The sequence below is a fragment of the Gopherus evgoodei genome, chromosome 6 (genome assembly GCF_007399415.2).
Source record: "Gopherus evgoodei ecotype Sinaloan lineage chromosome 6, rGopEvg1_v1.p, whole genome shotgun sequence".
In the NCBI taxonomy this organism is placed as follows: Eukaryota; Metazoa; Chordata; order Testudines; family Testudinidae; genus Gopherus; species Gopherus evgoodei.
The window spans coordinates 8498979-8522747 of NC_044327.1; the positions used below are offsets into that span (position 1 = coordinate 8498979).

A 23769-nucleotide genomic window follows, 5' to 3' on the forward strand; every position below is an offset into this window, starting at 1 on the left:
TTTCGGCCTGTCCACGGCCCCAAGGGTGTTTACAAAATGCATGGCAGTTGTCGTGGCGCATCTTCGACGCAACCGTGTCCACGTGTTCCCTTATCTGGACGACTGGTTGATTCGGGGCACGTCGGAGCAGCAGGTCAGCAGCCATGTCCGCCTGATCACCGCCGTATTTGCAAGTCTGGGCCTCCTGATAAACACAGACAAATCCACTCTGAGGCCCACGCAAAAGGTGGAATTTATCGGGGCGGTCTTGGACGCCACGATGGGCAGGGCCTCGCTGCCTCTGCAACGGTTCCAGACCATGGCGGCGATCGTTCAGCGTTTGCGGTCAGCCCCGTTGACGTCAGTAAGGACATGTCTAACCCTGTTAGGCCACATGGCAGCGTGCACTTTTGTGACCGGCTACGCTCGGCTCCACATGAGGCCTCTCCAGCTGTGGCTTATCAGCCGTTACAGGCCGCAAAGGCAACCTTTAGACATGTTAGTCACAATCCCCCAGAAGGTCTTGGACTCTCTCGGCTGGTGGTTGGACCAGTCCGTGTTATGTGCGGGTCTTCCCTTTCACCCCTCTCAGCCATCGGTATCCCTGACAACGGATGCCTCAGATCTGGGCTGGGGGGCCCACCTGGGGACCCTGCGGACACAGGGCCTGTGGTCCCAGGAGGAGGTGGGGCTCCACATCAACATACGGGAGTTGAGAGCGGTCCGCCTTGCTTGTCAAGCGTTTTGTCATCAGCTTCAGGGTCGTTGTGTCGCCGTGTTTACGGACAACACGACGACGATGTACTATATCAACAAGCAGGGCGGCACCAGGTCCTCCTCCCTGTGCCTCGAGGCGATACGTCTCTGGGACTTTTGCGTAGCCCACTCCGTTCACCTCAGGGCTTCCTTCCTCCCTGGAGTACGGAACACTCTGGCAGATCGACTGAGCAGATCCTTCCTGTCGCACGAGTGGTCCCTTCGCCCGGATGTCGCTCTCTCCATTTTCCGGAGGTGGGGTTATCCCCGGGTGGACCTCTTTGCGTCCAGGGGGAACAGGAAGTGCCCAGCATTCTGCTCCTTTCAGGGCAGGGAACCGGGGTCGATAGGGGACGCCTTCCTCATCCGGTGGTCGACCCACCTGTACTATGCATTTCCCCCGTTCCCTCTGGTCCACAAGGTCCTCCTGAAGGTGCGCAGGGACAAGGCGCTCGTGATCATGGTAGCCCCGGCGTGGCCCAGGCAGCACTGGTACACCATGCTGCTGGACTTGGCCATAGCCGACCCAGTTCCCCTGCCCCTTCATCCGGACCTGATTACCCAGGACCACGGGACCCTTTGTCACCCAGACCTGCAGTCGCTGCACCTAGCGGCGTGGCTCCTGCGTGGCTGACTGGCCCAGAGCTGCGATGCTCCACGCCTGTGAGAGAGGTGCTCTTGAGTAGCAGGAAACCGTCCACAAGAGCCACGTATTCGGCGAAATGGAAGCGCTTCTCCTGTTGGTGCGTAGAGAGAAATCTCCGCCCTATGGAAGTTTCGGTTTCCGAAATATTAGACTACGTTTTGTCCCTCAAAGGGCAAGGTCTGGCCTTATCGTCGTTGCGAGTCCACCTAGCTGCTATCTCCACCTTTCACCCGGGTGCGGACGGTCGCTCCGTTTTTTCTCACCCGACGGTGTCGAGATTCCTTAAAGGGCTGGAACGTTTATTCCCTAACGTCCGTCCCCCTGCTCCCACCTGGGATCTTAACCTGGTGTTGTCCCGACTCATGGGGCCCCCCTTTGAGCCGTTAGCTACTTGCTCCCTGCTCTACCTCTCTTGGAAAACTGCCTTTCTAGTGGCTGTCACCTCAGCTAGACGGGTGTCGGAGCTCCGAGCTCTTGTGGTAGACCCCCCATATACGGTCTTGCACAAGGACAAGGTGCAGCTGAGACCACACCCTGCTTTTCTGCCCAAGGTGGTCTCAGCCTTCCATGTCAACCAAGAGATTTTCCTTCCGGTTTTTTTCCCAAAACCTCACTCCTCAGGCAGGGAGCAGCAGCTCCACTCGCTGGATGTCCGTAGGGCTCTCGCGTTCTACATAGACAGGACTAAGCCCTTCCGAAAATCCCCCCAGCTTTTCGTGGCGGTAGCAGATCGTATGAAAGGTCTTCCTATCTCCTCCCAGAGGATATCCTCTTGGGTTACGTCCTGTATCAGGACTTGTTATGACTTGGCCCATGTCCCTGCGGGCCGTGTGACTGCGCATTCTACCAGGGCGCAGGCGTCATCGCTGGCTTTCCTAGCCCGTGTGCCCATCCAGGAAATCTGTCGGGCAGCGACCTGGTCATCGGTCCACACTTTTGCTTCCCACTACGCCCTGGTCCAGCAGTCGAGGGAGGATGCGGCCTTCGGAACTGCGGTGCTCCGGGCCGCGACTTCTCACTCCGACCCCACCGCCTAGGTATGGCTTGGGAGTCACCTAACTGGAATGGATGTGAGCAATCACTCGAAGAAGAAAAGACGGTTACTCACCTTTGTAACTGTTGTTCTTCGAGATGTGTTGCTCACATCCATTCCACACCCGCCCTCCTTCCCCACTGTCGGAGTAGCCGGCAAGAAGGAACTGAGGAGCGGGCGGGCCGGCAGGGGTATATATAGAGCGCCATGGCGGCGCCACTCTAGGGGGCGACCTGCCGGCCCACTGGAGTTGCTAGGGTAAAAAAGTTTCCGACGAACGTGCACGCGCGGCGCGCACACCTAACTGGAATGGATGTGAGCAACACATCTCGAAGAACAACAGTTACAAAGGTGAGTAACCGTCTTATATAAGCAGTCATTGATATAAATGCTACTATTTAGCAGCTCATGTTAGTAAATGTTTTGCTTTCCCTGTTTGTAATTAAAGATTTGTCCTTTCCACGTGGAAGGAATTTAATTTGTAGGATAACATTTTGCTGCCACCTAGAGTGCATATTCCTTATTTACTTTAGTTTTCAGGAGTAAGCCTTTTCTTATGCCATTGCCCTCTTTCTTTTTGTGTTTTAAATTTCAAACATCCCAAATGTAAACTTACCTTTTTTTCTTAGATATTATTTTTGTACATTAAGAATGAAAGGGAAGCTAAATACACCAAACTTTGCCAGTCTTGGGAGGTTAAAATGTTAAAAACTTGTTTCCTTCAGAGCTTCCTGAGAAGTTGGACATGAGTTTACTGTTGTGGGGTTATAGATTTGAGTGTATCTTGGTACTCATGAAAATAGATATTTAATAGCTATCACTAGGAAGAGTCATCTGTAATACATGCGCAAGCTGTAATATTACCCCAGCGTCTTTGGTAATGGACCTCAATCCTGACCTACACTTTCCCAGCTATTGCAGCCTCTCTTGAGCAGAGACATGCTAGTTTTTAGTGATCATTTATCTATATTACGAAAACCATGCAGTGAAACACAAGTGGTAAGGGCCGTCTAACCTAGATTCACTTATGACTTAAAGTGACCTGCAGATATGTGGTTTTCAATAACTGGTTTTGTACCCTTCGTTGCTTTTTTATGATGTACATAAAATGCTGGAAAACTGAGTGGTTTTAATGATTCTTTTCTACTTGTTTTTTATTTTAGAAATATCAGAAATGTTTACTCTGGACCTCTCTGGTTTTGCTGGAGGGCTTGTTCAGGGTCACAGACAACGAATATTATTAGGTGTTTAATCTTTAACAAAGTCTTCCATTCTCAAAAATGTTAGTCATTAAACTGGAATTAACAAAAACCAGACTTTAAAACGGTCTGATTAAAAATTCTCTAGTTCAATATTCTGTAATTTTCCTCTTGTGATGTCATCCTTTCAGAATGCCTTCATACATCATTTAAACCCCCTCCCACCCCCCGCCAAGTTTAATATTTATTGTTCTTTATTTGCAGGTCATCTGTAGGTGAAATTTGAACTCAGGTCTCTGTTGGTGAAAGACTAATATGTTAACAATTGCCGCTCTAATCACTAGGTTTGTTATATTTGGTGACAGCCAAAGGTTTTCTCCATTTTAATACTTAGGATTATATATGCTCATTATACAAAGTTGCATTACCCAAATTCAGGTTGCATGAGTACATTTTAACAGGGTACATTTTCATGTCATTAACTCTGCATATTCAAAGCACAGAAAGCAGAACATCCAGCAACCAACAGTGAAGCCCCCACCACAGCACCAGACCTGAAAGCTGCTTTCCTTTGGTGGGGGGCAGATGTTAGTAGTAACTGCAGTTGGATATGAACTTTATGGATTATTCCCTCAACTCTCTAATTAAGTGAAACCAAAACACAAACTTTGGGGTGTTTGAAATTCTGATCCATGTTTTGTAGCTCCAGCCCATATAGACAAAGGATATATAGTCAGACTCTGAAAAGTCTCTTCTGTAGAGAGATCATTCATCTGCCAGGATTCTCTGTCCTGGGTCTCAGCTCCCTAGCCCGAGGTTGGTAGAGCTCCCCAGGCTTCAAAAGACTGTTGATCACTGAGGCGACAGTTGTGCAGTTGGGAGAGGAAGCCAATCCCCCTCTCACGTCAGGTTGCGCATCGCCTGCTAACCTGAACAGCTGCCCTGGACCTCACCTGACACGTTCTTCTTGGTTGGTCAGCAAAGGTGCTATGCTTCTGCCATTGCTGCTGCAGCTCTTCTCCCCAGACTTTCTGAAGCACGGCAGGAAACCTTTCCAGTTGCGTCTGGCCTGGCTCTCCGGAACAATGGCCATGGGAGGGCTTTTGCCAGAAGCTCTTTGGTCAGCGCGTCGGCCCCTGTTTTTCTCTGAATGCTTGGGTGCCTTGATGGTACCTTGTTTGGGGCTCAGTGCGTTGTCTTGGTGCTCTCCATCCTGCGAGCACAACTCCCAGGTCCTACCCTCCACTGGAGGTAATGTGTTTGGGGAGCAGGTGGAAGTGTCACTGCTGAGTGCCAACAAGAGGCTTGTCATTCTGGGCTTTTGGACCTTTAACTCTCCTTTCAGATCCCTTCTCCCAGGCAGGCTATGGAATCTGCTTTGGAAGCCGCCTTTTGCAGCAACTCAGAACCCCACTGAGCAGAGCACGCTGCATCAACACCAGCCATGGAATGGTCCCACTCTCCCTGTCAGCGAACACCAAGGACTAAAGGCTTTGTGAGAGGATCCGTGGTGCCTTCCTGACCGAGGACACTGGGAGCTGCTTATTTGGTCAAGGAAAAATTCAAGATGGTCACTCTGGGATCTGCCTTCCCTAGAGAAGGGGGCCTGGCTATTTGCTGTGGATCTTTCTAAGGCTTGTGTGCATATTATGGGCACTTCTCAAGGACTGGTGCTATCTGTTTTGTTACAGGAGAGCCATACTGCTAGTTCTTTGTTCAGCCTTCAGTGAAGGATGGTCATTAAATGCTTGGGAATAGTTGGGGCCGCTCTGCCAGGCTGGCAGTGAGGTGTTCTGCCATTTGGTTGGTTGATGATGGAGGGACCTTATTCAGTTGAGTGTCAGGTCAGCTTGTGTCACCACTGGAGTGTGGGAGTCATCAGAGTTTGTGAAAGCAGCAAAGAGTCCTGTGGCACCTTTATAGACTAACAGAGATATTGGAGCATGAGCTTTCATGGGTGAATACCCACTTAGTCGGATGCAGAGTTTATGGTAACTCACCCAAAACCCCATCTCATCCCAGACTGACCAGGGATCGGCTGTGATACGTCACCTGTCTGATGGGGCGGCAATGGTCAGAATCAGGAGGCAGCAACTCATCCCATGTTGCAAATTCTGGCTCTCCCAGCCGACACCTTGTAGCACATCTCCACGCTGAGTTCGACCTCTCTGGAGCTGAGACACCAGAGGACGCAGAAGCAATACAAGGACTTTTTACACTGCCCCTGAGTAATAGAGAACCTCTGGGCAAGTCTGATGTGGTGGCTGTCCAGGGACAGTTTGCAATGAGGAATTCCAAACACTACCACCCTAACTCATAGTGGCCATGGCTATCTCTTGCCTAGTCTAGGGTGCTCACACAGTGGAACTCTACACCAAGGGAGTTTGGTCTCTCCAGCAATAGCCATTCACCAGTTGCTCTGATAAGGACAGTCATGTATCTGCTAAGGATTGTCAGAGTCCTAGTATTCCAAAAGGCGGTCCTGAGTCAAGTGGGCATTGGGAAAGCCTTCAGGAGGCCGGAGTGGGCATTTTCTCACAGGTTATTCTTCATCATCATACACCTCGCAAGGAAGGTCCACATGATCACAGTCAGCTTGAGCTGATCTGTGTCACATCCTTCTGAATGTCTTCTGGATTGGGGCGTGGCAGATCAGATCATCCCCTCCTCCAGTGTGGGATGCTGGAGATGAGTTGCGTCATGTCCAACCTAAATAAGAATCTACCGGTCTTTTATTACTATTACTAAAAGGTATCTTCTCCATTTGCTGTCGGAGGATGGTGCTATATGTTTTTCCACTGACACCTCTTGTATCAAGGTCTGTTCAAAGCCCAGGAGTGACGGAATTTCAGTTACCATAACAGCACCATATCGGCCCAGGCAAGAGTGGTTTTCAACGCAGTTTTACAGGGTAAAAGCTGGTCCCTTCAGGATGAGTCTCTGGCCTCAGATCATCATTTGAGATCATGGTGTCGCAGTGCATCCCAGCTCCGGAGCCTGCTGCTTGGTCTCTGGTAGGAACATACCTGCCAACGCAGTGTGGTACACAAAGGTAGATATTAAATTGCCTAGACATTACATAAAATCCTGTGCAAGTCTTTGCTGACGGTGCAGAGTCTTCCTGCTTATTTCCCTTGGCAAGGGTGGCAGGCCCAGGGGCACGGGGTATAGATGCCAGCTCCGCTCCCACTGCACTTGAGGACAGATCGGTGTAGGGGCTGTGGCAGATGTTGGGCACAGGGAGCTATTCTCAACTCTTTTCCTCCAGGGGAGAGTGGTATTTGCAGGCTGTTGTTGGTGACCGTGGGACTGCTTGCTCCTTCCATCCCTCTTGTTCCCTTTCAGGCTGGAAAGCTGCTTTTGAACCACTTGGTTCCTAGGAGTTTTAATTTCGTACATGAACGGCCACTTCAGTGGTGCTAGTGACTGTATCTGAGTGAGCGAGCTTCAGGCCCTGAAAGCGTTCCTTCCAGTGTATACCAAATCTCCTAAGGATAAGCTGGTGCTACAAACTCATTTGAGGCGCCTCTCTAGTGGTGATCAAGTTCCACATTACTCACCCTGTTCTCCTACAGTCTATTTCCCATGCCTGAATGCTTCTAGCTTGTATACGTTCCTGAATACCACACACTTTACGTGATCTCAAAGAGAATTATGTAGTCTTTCAATTTGTCTAAGCTTCAAGACCAGACAGTCCAGTAAAGACACAACACATTTGGATGGGAGTTAGAAAATAGGAAAAGACCTCTCCTATCCCTGTTTATGTTTATGTAGAAGAAGGAACTGGAGAGGGGTTTAATAGACTGGAACTTGTTTTTCTGCCTGTTGCAACATTACTATAACTCTTCACTGAGATATCTGTCAAGTCGTTTACTCTCCAGTAGTGAGAATCCTAGTAAATGGTAGTTTTAGAGAGAGGAAAATTACTAACCTGTAATTCTGCTTCTTTGAAGATTTTCATTATATCAGGATTCTCACTCACTCACTCACTCACCCACTTTTCCTCAAAGGCTAGAGGTTTATCTTTGTTGAAGCAGAGTTTGGAGGCCTTGATTTTTTTCATCTCTTCTTAAATCAGATTTTTAATTGTTTTTTATTATTTTTTTTGGCTGACTCTTTTTTTGGCCAATCACACAGTCAGTAATTGATTGGAGGTTTCCAAGGGCAGCAGTTAAACTGTGTGGAGGCTACATGTCTATCAGTGTGGTGCGCTGGCTTGTATTCCACCTTGCTGCTACTGCTCTTGGAGAACCAAATCTGTCAAGAGGAGTGCCATCTGTCTTGCACTAGAGAAGTGAGACACAGGAGTGAGATTTCAGTCAGAATGATACCTTCAGAGAAGCAAAATCACAGGTCAGTAATTTCCTCTTAATTATTTTGCCAGCATTAAACTTTTGAATATATAAATTGTAAATATCATCCAATACATTGACTCCCAGTTTTAAGTAATAAATCACCTCAAGTTTCCTCTTCTAGATCTGGACAAACAAAATTTTGTGTTATTTTGCAGCTCTTCAGTTTTGGAATTATTTTTATGAAATGGATAGATCTGATCTGATAGCAAATAATACTCTGATTCTTGTTACAATATCGTAGTTTAAAACTTATGATCAGAAAGTCTATTTTTAATTCACAGGCAGACATGACAGGCTGCAAAAGGGATGAAACTTGCAAGTAGTAATATTGAGACAATCAGTGAGAGAGAATTTGAGGCTGTGACCCACACAGTGGTTACATGTTAATCCTTGTCAGTGTGTTACACTGCTACCTTCATTGGAATGTTGTGGTAGTGATTTTAATTTAAAAAAGCTAAGTATTGGAAGAGGAAATGTGGTCCTTGCTGTAGTGTATGCTCCCCCTGTGACTTTTGTTGTCTTTGTTGCTTCCATTCAACTTTTTTAAAGTAAGGCTCAACTATTATTTTGTGCAATGAAAAGCTAACCATCTCCTCGAAACTTTTCTTTCCACAGATGAAGATGAGGATGTTGATGGCTTAACACAAGGGTCAGTGAAAGATGCCCAAATTTCAACAGATTCAAGTAAGTAGAAGTTTAGTAAGTTGGGAATATTGGCTCAACGCAGCCTTTATTATATTTGCTTAACGTGATTTTCCTTATGAAGAATAGTACTCCTAAATACAGCTTCCCTTTGGTCAGACAGTTATGTTCTAATGGGAATTACAGATCTTGTGTATTAGGTATTGTGTCAGCACATCTTGATGTATATGAAGTGATAATAGTTAGGCCCTTCTGTGAAATCCACTCGAGCATTTTAATGAAAAGAGGTGATGGTATTCATTAGATCATAGCTGTCAACCTTCTCTCGAGGTGTTTTCCACAGGTCAGTATCTCTGGAGTTAATTGCTTTCTGTAAGTAGTATTCTCAGTAAGTCACAGCTAGCCATCTCTCTCTCACAATAACAATTGAGAAATCATGTGTTTATGTTTAATGATTCAGTAGTGTTAAGTGATAGATTTGGAGGGCAACCAGTACATTTCTTTAAAACAACTAGCCTTTCATCTGTGGCTACTTGGGTTCAAATCTTACCCAGGACCCTCTGCTCAGGTGAGACCCAGTAAGAATAAATATTGTGGTGTTTAGGTATCAGGATTGAAGCCCATTGGCAACTGCGCAGTACAGTTTTTGTACCCATTGACTGCTCTACGTTTCATATTAGCTATTATTAGTCTCTCTCATTTTCTTGAATAGTGTCGTCAACCACAGTTTATTAAAACAAAATAAAAGGAAATGGAAGAAACAACTGAAACCAGCAAATCATCACATCTTTCATGATGTGGTTGCATAAATGGCTCGAGTACAAAAAAGTAGATTGAAGAAAAAGTAAAGAAAGAAAGAGCCTTCCATGTCCCCTTCATGTTCTTTCAAGATCTAAGACTTGAGGAAATTGCCGTGTGGCTAGGGCCATGCCAGAGCAATACTTAGCATAGTTCTGACCGTGTGCTCAAATGTGTTCGTATCTCCCTTTTATTTAAAATAGGGTTTAAACTTCTCTCTCTCTAGATGGCTATGAGGAATTGGACATGCCTCATACTTTCTTATTGTAGGATCAGGTTGTGACCAGCTGTGGTTTGTCAAATAAACTTGCACTTTTTCCAGGGGGCGGCTTTTCAAATAGTAAAATGAAATAATCCTTTATGTGCCAGCACCTGTTCTTTCTTCCATATCTTACTGACTGAGGGTGGTGTTACCAGATTTGCCCGTTACTTTGGGGTACGCTCATTTATTCGGGTTACTCTTCGGGAGGAGCGGGGAGGGTGTCAGTCTGTAGTTCTATCCATGTACTGCTCGTGTCACTTGTGTTTTCATATGGAGCTCTACTTCTCCCTTCTACAAGTTCCCTCCCAATGGAGCTATCCCACAGGACCTAGGTTCCTCCAGAACCAGCTGAACAGACACACATTAACAGAGCAAGTCTGAGTGGACTGGGTCAAGCAGCATTTCCAAGCTGACCCCTTATATGCCTCTGGACTCAGTAATCTGGGTCAAGCAGCACTTCCCAGCTCCCACCCTCGTGTGTCACAGATTCAGCACGTCCCTCTCCCCACTTTCACGTTACAATTGTACTGGTAGTAACCCACTTGAGGAGCAAACCCCGCAGTAGCACTACATGGATCTTTAGCTTAGGTTTAAGAGAAGTGTTGCTGCAGAGTAAATGGGGAAGCTAAAAACACAAAAGAATAAAGTTGAGAGAGAGGGAGGGAGGGAAGCAACCAGCTTAACCATAAAAGTTATTTATTGAATAATAGTGATAACCACACAAGGAGAGCCTGAACCAACATAACAGTTACATTATTAAAGGTTACAGAAGTCATATATAGAAAACTATACCTGATCAAAGAAGTCAGGGTTAGAAAGTTATACCTGAGGTAGAAAAGAAAACAGAGAGAGAGGGATCTCACCACTCCATGAAGCTTGAACTGGTCGGGATTCTCAGGTAGCTCAGGGTCCTGAGTGCTGGAGACAGGCAGAGCCCCCAGCATGAACAGTCAGGAGGAGATGAAATCCCAGTGGAACTGATGCAGAGTTTGGATCTAGAACACACTTGAGCGTGGGCAGGGTTTCTTGTAGGGAAACAACATAGTTCAAGGGAGAACACTAGATTTATTTATGGGTAAACTGGTGACTCAAGGGTTTTCTTTAGGCTAGACAGTAGGAGCTGATCACTCCTAGCTAGGGGTGGTGTTTTCTTCCAGGGAGCTCACAATGCAACTAGGCTGCTTCAGTATTTTGGATATCAGTCAAGGATTCATTACTGGAATTGGTCTGGTAACTGCTGAGCTGAGTGCGTGCAGGCGTAGGTTCATTAACATGGCTGGAGCAGAGATCCCCCAGCATGCAGTTCCTCCCTGCTTTTCTGTTCCCAGAGTTCTGTGCGGTTCTTGCCTTGGAATTTCTGTTCTCCGTTCTGTATGCTAGTGGAGGTGCCTCCCTGTCCCATCTTTGATGCAGATGAGGCTAGGGGAGTTGCCTTAATCCTATCATCCTTGACAGGAGGGGTCTAGGTGTGTCTCCCATTGCCCTCCCTGCCAGTCTTTGATCAGTTTTGGTTTAAGCAGAGGCAGGGGAGGAGGGGGTGTGTGTCCTTCATGAGTCAGGCAGGCTGGATACTGCACCCTGGTTCCCCAATAACACAAAGCTGACTGGTATCACTGGTATTTCTCCATCAGTGGCTGTCAAAGTGAGTGAGATGTCTATCCTGCTATCTCAGAGGCCTTGGTTGACACTGCTACTCCAGTACGCCTTACTTTATACGGACTGACCAAGAAGATGACGACAGTGCACTCAAAAAGAGATTCTAAACATCGCTTTTCCTTACATGCATTTTTCACCAGTGTCAATCAGTAAAACTGGGGAGAACAGGAACACACTGTACATTTTCAAAGACTAATGCAAAGCATCTTTAATCCCCTGCTTTAAATAAAATGGTTAGACTAAAACAAATTGCTTCCCCTTACTATATATTAACACAACATAAATGGATACAGATGTTCCAGCCTAACTGGCTGTCTTTCATGCCCTGATTTTTGATGATCGCTGTGTTGGGAGGAGAGAAGTTCTAATGCTTCTATTGAAAACAAGGGCATTGTGTTCAATGGAAAATATTAATTACTCATTGGCTTGACACTTTCAAATATTAATGTAACTGATACCAGTAGTAAGGCTTTGCTCCACCTTCAGCTGACCCTTTCCCCTGCTGAATGTAGCCCAAGAGGTCCAGAGAGATCTACTCATTGACTTTGCAGGAGGGATCTTTAAATTTGTTGCATCACTGTTTCAAGTCAAGCTCTTCTTTGAGTGCAGAGGTGTTTACTGTGTAAGGGAACATGATACTAGAAGTGTTGATCACCTTTATAGTTATGGTAGCTAACCTGCTATTTATCTTCCAAAAAAGATGTAGTTCTTGTTTTTTCTCAGTTTCATATACCTCACAGATACAGCTCTGTTAAAACAAACCAAACCCAAACCAAAACAAAACAAAACAACACCACAACAACAACAACAACAAAAACCCAATTGAAAAATAACATGCAGGATATTTTTGGGGATGTGAAAGGATAGATGCCTGGCCAACTTTGGTTTGTAAGACATGCTATTTACGTTAGAGAAGGAACAAACGAGAACCATGACAAAAAATATACAAAATAAAGAATGGTTTATAAACAAAGTTACATTAGGATCTTTTGTTCATCCTTTCTCATAATGTGAGAACAAGGGGACATTAAAAGAAATTGATAGGGAGAAAAATTAAAACTGATAGAAGCTTTTTAGGAGCTTGCATTATTAAACTGTGGAACTTATTGTAACAAGGTATTATTGAGGCCAAGAAATTATCAGGAGTAATTAGAATATTTTAGATGGGTAGCACAGATATTCAGAGTTACAATAGTAAATATTCTTTTAAAAATGAGTTTGAGAAGAGATCTGAACCCTCACACTTCAGGACATAAAGTAGGGTCTAGGGGCTAGTCTGTGCAGGAAAGTTATATTGGTATAAGCTAAAGTGTGAATTTTAACCAATATAATGTGCAGTTACTCTTATTCCATCATGAAAGCCTTTTATTCTGGTGTGAGACCTTTTATTCTGTTTAGCTCATGTCTTTTGGGAAGGGGTTTAAGCTAACCTGAAAAGAGTTGTTGCCACAGAGGATTGTACCTGTTTAACTATACTGGTATAACTGGAGACGGGATACCCGGGATGCAAATACCTGTGTTCCTACAGACAAAACACATTGTTTTTAGCTGAGGCTGTGTTTGAAAATGGTGCTGAACATAAAGAATCACAGGCCTTGTCTACACTATGCATTTAAACCGAATTTAGCAGCGTTAAACTGATTTAACCCTGCACCCGCCCACACGAGGCCCTTTATATCGATATAAAGGGCTCTTTAAACCGGTTTCTGTACTCCTCCCCAACGAGAGGAGTAGCACTGAAATCAGTATTGCCATGTCGGATTAGGGTTAGTGTGGCCACAAATTGACGGTATTGGCCTCCGGGCGGTATCCCACAGTGCACCATTGTGACCGCTCTGGAAAGCCATCTGAACTCGGATGCACTGGCCAGGTAGACAGGAAAAGCCCCACAAACTTTTGAATTTCATTTCCTGTTTGGCCAGCATGGAGCTCTGATCAGCACAGGTGACCACACAGAGCTCATCAGCACAGGTAACAATGCAGTCTCCTGCGAATCGAAAAAGAACTCTAGCATGGACCGCACGGGAGGTACAGGATCTGATCGCTATATGAGGAGAGGATTCCGTGCTAACAGAACTCCGTTCCAAAAGACGAAATGAAAAAACATTTGAAAAAATTTCCAAAGCCATGATGCAGAGAGGCCATACCAGGGACTCAGTACAGTGCCGTGTGAAAGTTAAGGCGCTCAGACAAGTCTACCAGAAAACCAAAGAAGCAAACAGAAGGTCCGGGGCAGGGCCGAAAGCATGCCACTTCTACGCTGAGCTGCGTGCAATTCTAGGGGGGTCCACCACCAGTTCCCCACCCCGTCCGTGAATTCCAAGGTGAGGGTGGTAATCTCAGCCATGGCTGGGGATTCTGCGGATGGGGAAGATGAGGAGGAGGAGGAAGAGGAAGAGGAAGACGAGCTTGCAGAGAGCACACAGCACTCCGTTCTCCCCAACAGCCAGGAGCTTTTTCTCATCCAGATGGAATTACCCTCCCAGCCCTCCCAAGCCACTAGCCCAGACAATGAAGCCATGGAAGAAACCTCTGGTGAGTGTATCTTTGTAAATATAAAACATGGTTTAAAAGCAAGCATTTTTTAATGATTAATTTGCCCTGAGGACTTGGGATGCATTCTCGGCCAGTACAGTTATTGGAAAAGTCTGTTAACATGTCTGGGGATGGAGCAGAAATCCTCCAGGGACATCTCCATGAAGCTCTCCAAAAGCCTTTGCAGAAGTTTTCTGGGCAGGGCAGCCTTATTCCATCCTCCGTGGTAGGACACTTGACCACGCCATGCATGTAGCAAGTAATCTGGTATCATTGCATGACAAAGCCTAGCTGCATTTGGTCCTGGTGATCGCTGGCAGTCAAGCAACATCCGTTCTTTATCTCGCTGTGTTATCCTCAGGAGAGTGATATCGTTCATGGTAACCTGGTTGAAATTCAGGAGTTTAATTAAGGGGACAGACATGGCCATTCCTACTAGGCTGTTTGCCTGTTGCTTAAAAGAAATCCTTCCTTGCAGTTAGCCAATCATGGGGGGGGGGGGATTGGCGCTGAGCTTTTTCGCGTTTGGCTAGCAGGGATCTTTCCTGCTACCAGCCTTGCGGTGGGGTGGGAGAGGGGGGTGTTTAGCAGTGATCTTCCATGATACCAGCCACGCGGTGGGGGGAGGGGTAAAGCGATCATCCCAGAGAATTGGATGGGAGGGTGGTTTCTGCTGCTGCATGTTAACAGGAAAGAAGCAGCACTGAATGGGATTTGCTTGGTATTTGGGAAAGGAGGGCACTGTGTATATGAAGGCTGCAGAAGCCGAAAGACAATGGCTTACTATGGCTGCATGCAAGCTGAATTCTGCTGACCGGACTTGCATCTGTGAGATCTCTAACACCAGAGCCGCAGGCACTCAATATTAAGATGCAAAATGCGACCTTGTAGTGAAATCACATGTGCTATGTAAGGTGAATAGTGTTGTTCACTGTGAAAGAGTATAACAGTTGTTCTGTAAAATGTATCTTTTAAAATACTTCTTTCCCTTTTTTACCTCCCTCATGTAGCTGCAGATTTTTCGAGCCTCCCTACTTCATCCTGAAGGCTAGCTCAGATAAGGCGGCAGAAAAAAAAGACGCGAGATGAAATGTTCTCGGAAATCATGAAAGTGACCCGCAATGAAAGTGCTCATCTGAATGAGTGGAAGGACGTGGTATCAAATTGCAGGAAAGATGTCAGTGAATGTGAGGACAGGAGGGACCAACGTGAGGACAGGAGGGATGCTCGAGATGAGAGGTGGCAGCAGGAAGATCAGAGGTGTAGGCAGGAAGATCAGTGGTGGCGGGATGCAACGCTGGGGCTGCTGCGTGATCAAGCTGACATCCTCTGACATCTGGTGGAGCTTCAGGAACGGCAGCAGGATCACAAAGTGCTGCTGCAGCCCCTGTGTAACCACTCTCACCATGTTCCATACCCTCCTCACCCAGATGTGTAAGAACGCGTGGGGGAAGGCTTTGTGCTCCCGCCCACTCCACCCCCATGGACAGCCCAACCAAAAGGCTGTCATTACTTTGAAATTTTTTTAGCGGCCATTTCTTTTCCTCCTATCCTCCTCCCAAACCACACCTGGCTACCTTGTCAGTTCTCTCCCTCTTTTTATAATGAATTAATAAAGAATACATGATTTTTAAACGATAATGACTTTATTTCCTTAGAAAGCAAGCTGGAATCGAAGCGGGAAGGTGGGTTGCTTACAGGGAATGAGTCAATCAAGTGGGGGGGTTCATGAAGGGGAAACAAACACAGCAGTCACACCGTACCCTGGCCCCTGATGAAACTGGTTTTCAAAGCTTCTCTGATGCGCACCGCTTCCTGGTGTGCTCTTCTAATTGCCCTTGTGTCTGGCTGCGCATAATCAGCGGCCAGATGATTTGCCTCAGCCTCCCACCCCGCCATAAACGTCTGCCCCTTACTCTCACAGAGATTGTGGAGCACACAGCAAGCAGCAATAACAAAGGGGACATTGGTTTGCCTGAGGTCAGAGTGAGTCAATAATGTGCGCCAGCGCGCCTTTAAATGGCCAAAAACACGTTCTACCACCATTCTGCACTTGCTCAGCCTGTAGTTGAACAACTCCTGACTACTGTCCAGGCTGCCTGTGTATGGCTTCATGAGCCATGGCATCAAGGGATAGGCTGGGTCCCCCAGGATAACTACAGGCATTTCAACATCCCCAACTGTTATTTTCTGGTCTGGGAAGTAATTCCCTTGCTGGAGCCGTTTAAACAGAGTAGTGTTCCTGAAGATGCGAGCATCATGAACCCTTCCTGGCCATCCCACGTGGATCTTGGTGAAACGTCCCTCGTGATCCACCAGTGCTTGCAGCACCATGGAAAAGTACCCCTTGCGATTTACGTACTGGGTGCCCTGGTGCTCCGGTGCCAAGATAGGGATATGGGTTCTATCTATCGCCCCACCACAGTTAGGGAATCCCATTGCAGCAAAGACATCCACTATGACCTGCCCCTTTTCCAGAGTCACAACCTTTCGTAGCAGCAGGTTAATGATTGCTTTGGCTACTTGCATCACAGCAGCCCCCACAGTAGATTTTCCCACTCCAAATTGATTCCCAACTGACCGGTAGCTGTCTGGCGTTGCAAACTTCCAGAGGGCTGTCGCCACTCGTTTCTGAGCTGTGAGGGCTGCTCTCATCTTGGTATTCTGGCGTTTCAGGGCAGGGGAAAGCAAGTCACAAAGTTCCATGAAAGTGCCCTTACGCATGCAAAAGTTTGCCGGCCACTGGGAATCGTCCCAAACCTGCAAAACTATGCGGTCCCACCAGTCTGTGCTTGTTTCCCAGGCCCAAAATTGGTGTTCAGTGGCTAGAACTTGCCCCATTACCAGCAGAATCTCCAAAGCACAGAGGCCCGCAGTTTGAGAGAATTCTGTGTCCATGTCCTCATCACTCTCATCGCCGCGCTGCTGTAGCCGCCAGCTCCTCGCCTGCTTTTGTGGGTCCTGATTCAGCATAGACTGCACGAGAATGTGCGAGGTGTTTACAACGTCCACGATTGCTGTCTTGAGCTGAGCAGGGTCCATGCTTGCTGTGCTATGATGTTTGCACAGTTCACGCAGGAAAAAAGGCGAGAAATGGTTGTCTGCTGCTTTCACGGAAGGAGGGGTGAGTCTGTACCCAGAAGCACCGGCGACAATGTTTTTTGCCCATCAGGCACTGGGATCTCAACCCAGAATTCCAAGGGGCGGGGGAGACTGCGGGAACTATGGGATAGCTATGGGATAGCTACCCACCGTGCAATGCTCAGGAAATCGACACTAGCCTCGGTACATGGACGCACACCGCCAAATTAATGTGCTTAGTGTGGCCGCATGCACTCGACTTTATACAATCTGTTTTACAAAACCGACTTATGTAAAATTGGAATAATCCCGTAGTGCAGAAGTTCCCACAGTCCTAGTCTAGCAAACAAACAAAAAAAACAGTCTTTAATTTCCCATCTTTGCTAATATTTCTTCATAACTGGAGATTTAGAGATGTAACAAACCCCCAGAAGACAGATCTCCATAATTCTCAAAATAAAAATTATTTATGGTGAGCTCTTAGTTCCTGGATCTGCAGGGATCCTGGATCATAAAGACGCTAGATTCTCTGCCTCTGGTTGTGTGCCAGAAATCAGGGCAGGTTGAGGGCACATGCAACTTGCATGATCAGGCCATGATGTTTTTGTTCATTTAAGACTTCTGTCGGTCACAGCTGGCAATGAGAACCCCCTGCTCCCCAAACAACCGGTAAAAGTCTGGTGATTAGTCTCAAAAGGTGCTCATTACGGACCGGGATTTACAGTGTATCATGTTAGGCACCGGGCCATTCTTCCGAGGCTGCTTCCTATTGACACTTAAGAGTAACAAACATCTTTTGAAAGCTGCCGTTGTGCAGAGTAGAGCTTCAGCCAGGCTGATGGCTCTAGTGCCATGCAAAGCTAAAACCTCCTCCTCTGGCTGGATTGTCGGGGTGTGACTTTTGAAAAGCATAAAGCATTCTGAGCATCACACGCTATCTTCCTTGACTGATTGTTTTTATTTTAGCTTTTGGGTTTTTATGATTTGGTTTAATGAATTAATAATTTCAGACTGAGTAAAGGTGTGATGGCAATTTATCCTGTTCAGGTTTTTCCTCTGTTTGCAGATTCTCTTTGATCCCCTATGCCAGTCCTGATGCTTATGTATAATTTGTCCCTGGCAGCAGGTAGGGATAGTATGTGAAATGTGTTTGGAGGTTGTCATAACCTTAGTCCCAGATTTGGACCTTAGCGTCCAAAATATGGGGGTTAGCATGAAAACCTCCAAGCTTAGTTACCAGCTTGGACCTGGTACTTGCTGCCACCACCCAAAAAATTAGAGTGTTTTGGGGCACTCTGGTCCCCCTGAAAAACCTTCCCTGGGGACCCCAAGACCCAAATCCCTTGAGTCTCACAACAAAGGGAAATAATCCTTTTTCCCTTCCCTCCTCCAGGTGCTCCTGGAGAGATACACAGACACAAGCTCTGTGAATCCAAACAGAGTGACTCCCCCTCTCCGTTCCCAGTCCTGGAAACAAAAAGGACTTTCCTATTCCCCCAGAGGGAATGCAAAATCAGGCTAGCAAATTCAACACACACACAGATCTCCCCCCTGATTTCTTCCTCCCACCAATTCCCTGGTGAGTACAGACTCAATTTTCCTGAAATTTCCCAGTAAAGAAAACTTCAACAGGTCTTAAAAGAAAGCTTTTTATATAAAGAAAGAAAAATACATACAAATGGTCTCTCTGTATTAAGGTGACACAATACAGGGTTAATTGCTTAAAAGAATATAGAATAAACAGCCTTATTCAAAAAGAATACAAATCAAAGCACTCCAGCACTTATATTCATGCAAATACCAAAGAAAAGAAACCATATAACTTACTATCTGATCTCTTTGTCCTTACACTTAGAAACAGAAGATTAGAAAACAGAACTACTTCTCCAAAGCTCAGAGAAAGCAGGCAGACAGAAAACAAAGACTCAGACACAAACTTCCCTCCACCCAAAGTTGAAAAAATCTGGTTTTCTGATTGGTCCTCTGGTCAGGTGCTTCAGGTGAAAGAGACATTAACCCTTAGCTATCTGTTTATGACAGAGGTGTCATCCCCTGTACACAGGGGGCTTGCTCGCTGTGTAAGCGCATTGTTGGTATTTCCAGCAGGTGGAGAGATCAGTACTTTTGCTGGCGGATGCAGAGGACTGAAGGGAAAAGAAGGGCTTGTGACCTTAGAAATCCCCCTTGCACTGGGACACCTATACTTTCTAGCTGTCCCCAGGGAGCTGCATACTGCTTGCTGTGGGACTCAGTGTATCTGACACCCACAGGTTTCCCAGGGAGTAACCAAGAGGACAACACTGGGGTAGCTGCATATCCTGAACATAGGCAGCTGTCAAGGAATACTCTCTCCCTCCCCCTCATTGCGGGGGGGAGGAGGAGGGCTAAATGATCGTGTCCAAGAAACAAGGGGCAAAGTGGGCCTTTGCCTCCATCTCTTGCCTATCAAGACTGCAGCCTGTTTGTCCAATGGTCTCCAACCTCCAGGTCATGTGATGTGAGAGTAGACATGCCCGGATCAGTTGGCTCCACGCTCTGCTTGGGCAAGTGCTGAATCTGCAGACAGAGAAACAGAGGTGTTTACTGAGGATCTGCGAGTGGGTGCTGCACTTTCCACAGTGGCAAAGGAGAGAATAGGTCTCAAAGGTGCGTTTCACTCTGCTCCACAGACAAGTTGGGTCTTTTTTGAAGAAGACATTTGAGCTCATTACAGTGCTTCACAAGTAGTCATGGTGGGTGCAGCTTATTCCTCTGGGGCACTGCTCAGATGGCTTCAAAGCCTATGATCCATGTCCCCTGAAGCTAGAGGTGAACAGAGGAAAGTGGATCAGGATGCTGCTCTGGTGTTGCTCATGGCAGATGGGTGAAAAATTTCCATGAACAGCTGTTAAAGCGCAGGGCGAGCATGCAGCCCCCATGTGAAAGGCTGGCAGCTCTCACAGCCTTGTGGTCCAAAAACCCCTTCGAGCTGGAGTTTCGGCCTGTCTCATGGTAAGAAGATGAGACCCAGTAGTGATGAAACGACCAGTGATATAGTCAGAGATCAGGATGACATGGGGAAAGAAGTTAGTTTTTCGAAGGAACAACAGCATAAAATTCACATGATTCTTGTCAGTTTCATAGCTGCCCAAATGGGTTTTGAATGGCAGCAATGAAACTGACCAGAGTCTTGCTAATTTCTCCTTACTGCTGCTTGGCACAGCTGAGAGCAGTAGAAGTACAGGTACTGGAGGAGGCAGGGTACAGTTGGTTTGCACTCTGTTCATATATAGAAGCTTTTCTTATTTTTCAAAACCTTAAATTCTGCTGATACTGTTGGATTAGGCTCTTGTGCTTGCCAGGGAAAAGCTTCCCACTCATCATTGATTGATAGATATTTTTTTCAAGCTGTGCTTAGATTTTTGAAAAGTAAGGAAAGAATAAAAAGACTCCTCCTATCCACAAGACTCTCAGAATATGAGGAAATCTGTTTTGGTTTCACTAAGTGTTACATGTCCTGTCCCCAAAGAAACTCAGTGTTTCTGAATCAGGTTTCGTGCTTTGGTAAACAAGTACCTAACATTGACCCTTGCAGTAGCCTCCTGCTTAAAAACCAACAAAACAAAACCAGTTTTACTCTTTAAATTGAACAGCTGAGAAACAACCCATTGATGGAAAAGATAAAAGCAGCTTTCAGAAGGTGAAACTATGATTTAGTTGTAAGAAGAGACTTGAGGTCTAAAGACTTGAAGACAGGAAAAAAAATTCTATTGCAAGGAGTTATTTGTATGATGCATCAGTTGATAACTCTCGTATCAGAAATCATCTTATAATTAGTTTCATAGTAGAAAGAAGAAGCTTTTAGGTTAAACTGTGTGCCAACTTCATTTCACAGTTGATCTTCCTAGCCTTTTCCTTTAACAATGAGAATTGGAGAGGATACTAAGTGCAGCATTATCTAATATAAATTACGAATATTTAAATATATTTTCCAAAAGAAAAGAAGTCAGATAAGTTGTATGCAAATTATTTACATAATGCCCCCTTTGTGGTGGGTTTACACACAGATCAGAATAGAAATATCTGTGCAAATGACTAGTTGTGGTAATAAGATGCTGACTGAAGAAAAGATCTCGTATCTAGATGACTGATTTGAATAATGGCTGCATGGTTAGCATCAGAATGAGAAGTGTGGGATTCATTTCAGAATGTGGACCTGATGGTCAGTCTAGGGGAAGAGTTGTGTAATTACATACAGTCATTACCACTCTAAAAAGTGTAACATTAAAAAAAAAAAAAGTCCTATTGAAAGAATTTCACTCTGCTGACTTGAATCTGGAGAGACATTCTAGTTCTTATGAGCTCACAGGGTATTCTGCATACTCCTAGTTAAGTGGTCTTGCGTGAGTCATTCCCTGTAGCTGAAGTGAAGTAAAACAGACAATCTTTCAGCAGATTGTAATACCAGAATCAGTCAACATACCTTTTAAGATGGACTATGCCAAATAAAGACATAAAAAAGGATTTCCATTTATCTGAGGACACTTCCAGCCTTTACCACCTATCATTCTATTCCCCAAGCCAGCTTCTGGAAAAAGAATTTGGGCTCTCTTAATGTTGTCAGTCAATACAGTATATCTAGATTGCGTGTTTCTTAAACCCATATTGGGCACTGTGAGGCTTCTATAAGGTTGCTGTTTAGATCCCCATTTTTAAAGCATTCTTCTAGGAAAGAAGAAACTTGAGGTCTGCTTCCAAAGTTCATTCCACTGTGGCAATAGGCAGGAACGAAATCTGCTGCAGAATCAGGGAAGGTGGAGCGCGGTAAGATGGAGCTCTCACTGCTGCTTCTCTAAGCGTTGTTTGTAATGCAGATGGCTGAACTGGTAGGTTGATTCAAGTTGTCTTTGAGTTTAGTGTTCTAGTCGCTCTTTTTTCCTATGGCAAGCACCCACCTTTTCACCCCTTGTACCCATTTCCACCCTTGCAGTGGCTTTAAATGGAGCTGCAGCCTTTTTGTTCTAGCTCACATCTTTGGATGCAGTGGAAAGGGCCGAAGCAAAAAGCGCTAGAGAGGTGGCAGCTCTTGAACAGCGGTTTCCACGGATACAGCCCTTGGCTGCAGAATGTTCAGGGCTGTGAGTCCTAAAAGATTTTCTTCCCCTCTTTCTTCCCTTTTTCCCCTCACGGCGAGTCTTCTGCAGGCCTATGGTGAATAGTGGGAATCCTTTAGTTGAAAGAGGCATTTCCTAACCTTGGCATCTTTACCTTTGCATCAGTCTTCCTACAGCCTTAAGCAGTGCAGAGCCATCTATCTATGCCCTGCCCACCCTGCTTCAGAACAGGACCCATCTCCATGGCATCCAAAAAAACAAAAATAAATTCAATACATTTCTCCCTTCTAACGGAAAATCAGAACACGATACTGATGAGGCGTGGTGTACAGTATCTTAGGGTGGTTGTAAAACATCCATGTAATGGAGGCAAAATTTGAGCACTTATTGTCTCATATTGTAGTGATCTTTAACTACTCCTGACAGCTGCTTTGACCAAGTTCCTGCTGAGGAATGAAATGTTCCTCTTGTACTTGCTGCAGAATGTACAGTAGAAGCCCTTAGGTGCTTGTCTTTGGGAGAGTTTGGAGCTCTACTTCAAAATATGTCTATTCCCCCGAGCTGCTGGCATGGTGATAGGGTTGTGGTGGATCACAGTTCAGATCCTTCAGTCACAAGCTCCTGCTGATATGCTGTGCTCATCTCCTGAAGAACAAATGCTCAGGGCAGCGTTGATGGGCTGCAAAAGGAGCAGCATCCATATTGCCATAGTATGGCAAGAGGGAAGATCCACATGATGGAAGGCCTTTGAGTGACGGGGAGGTAGCAGGGTGACCCTGAAGAAGAAAGTGTGATTAAAAGATCAATTGAAATAAAGACTTTTCAACAAACTAAAGCATCCCATTCCCCCGCCTCATGGGAGCCTTCTGTGCAAGGTTAGCATCCCTGCTGTTTAATACAGCCCAGCTCTCCTTGCTTGTCATCACACAGAGTTGGAGAATTTTTATCTCCACGTCTGGTTTCTTTCATAGCCGTAGCAGCCGCGATTGTAATGAGGAGAATAAACAGGACACTCGCAGCCACTTGTGCATAAAAGCTTGTGTTCATAATACATACTTTGTAAAAATATAATATAAACAAGATCTTGGCTCTTGCACCCATTTTGTACAATATTTTCATCATGAATATCAGAACAGAGTGAGTTGCTGGGCCTGAGGACCAGGCTTACATCTGTATTGCTTCTCACTGAGTGGAACTTGTTCAAGGTGCGGCCTGGACACCTTCACCCGCAGGTATTAAGTTATACAATTCTGGGAGTCATGCCCAAAAGACACTGGCAGCACCTTAACAGGCAATAACTTTTGTGTTATGATGGGAGTGGGGGGGGGAGGGGGCAATGGAGAAGCAAAATCTTAGAGGAGAGGAAAACCTAACTAACAAATGCCATCCTGTCCTCCCCCCTTTCTGCACCTCCCCCCTCCCCCCCAATCTCAGCCAATGTGTAGGCTTTACCTCTTAAGAAAAATGGAAAGGAAATAGAAGTCTTGCACTTTCTACTGCAGGACATAGGCCAAGGGCGAGGGCCATAGAGAGACAGGCCTTTTGTTTGGAAAGATTCCGCCCGTTATGAGCATAATTTGGTATGGACCATTTGTTCCAAACCAGGCCTGTTAATTGTGGTGACAGAACATGTGGTAGAACCGGAGGTGATCCATAGGATATGCTGTTTCTGTGGTCTCAGATGGCTCTGAAAGCTTGCAGCAAAATATTGACGTGCCCAGCCTGCATTTTTAT

General features: G+C 45.9%; 1 protein-coding gene across 1 annotated transcript in view; it reads left to right on the forward strand.

Moving 5' to 3' along the window:
- DGKQ (diacylglycerol kinase theta) overlaps positions 1-23769 on the forward strand; it is a 159939-nt gene that overhangs the window by 68935 nt on the left and 67235 nt on the right. The window contains exon 8 of the mRNA XM_030566832.1: positions 8584-8652. Coding sequence (XP_030422692.1) covers positions 8584-8652 — 69 coding nt within the window. The remainder of the gene's footprint in view (positions 1-8583; positions 8653-23769) is intronic.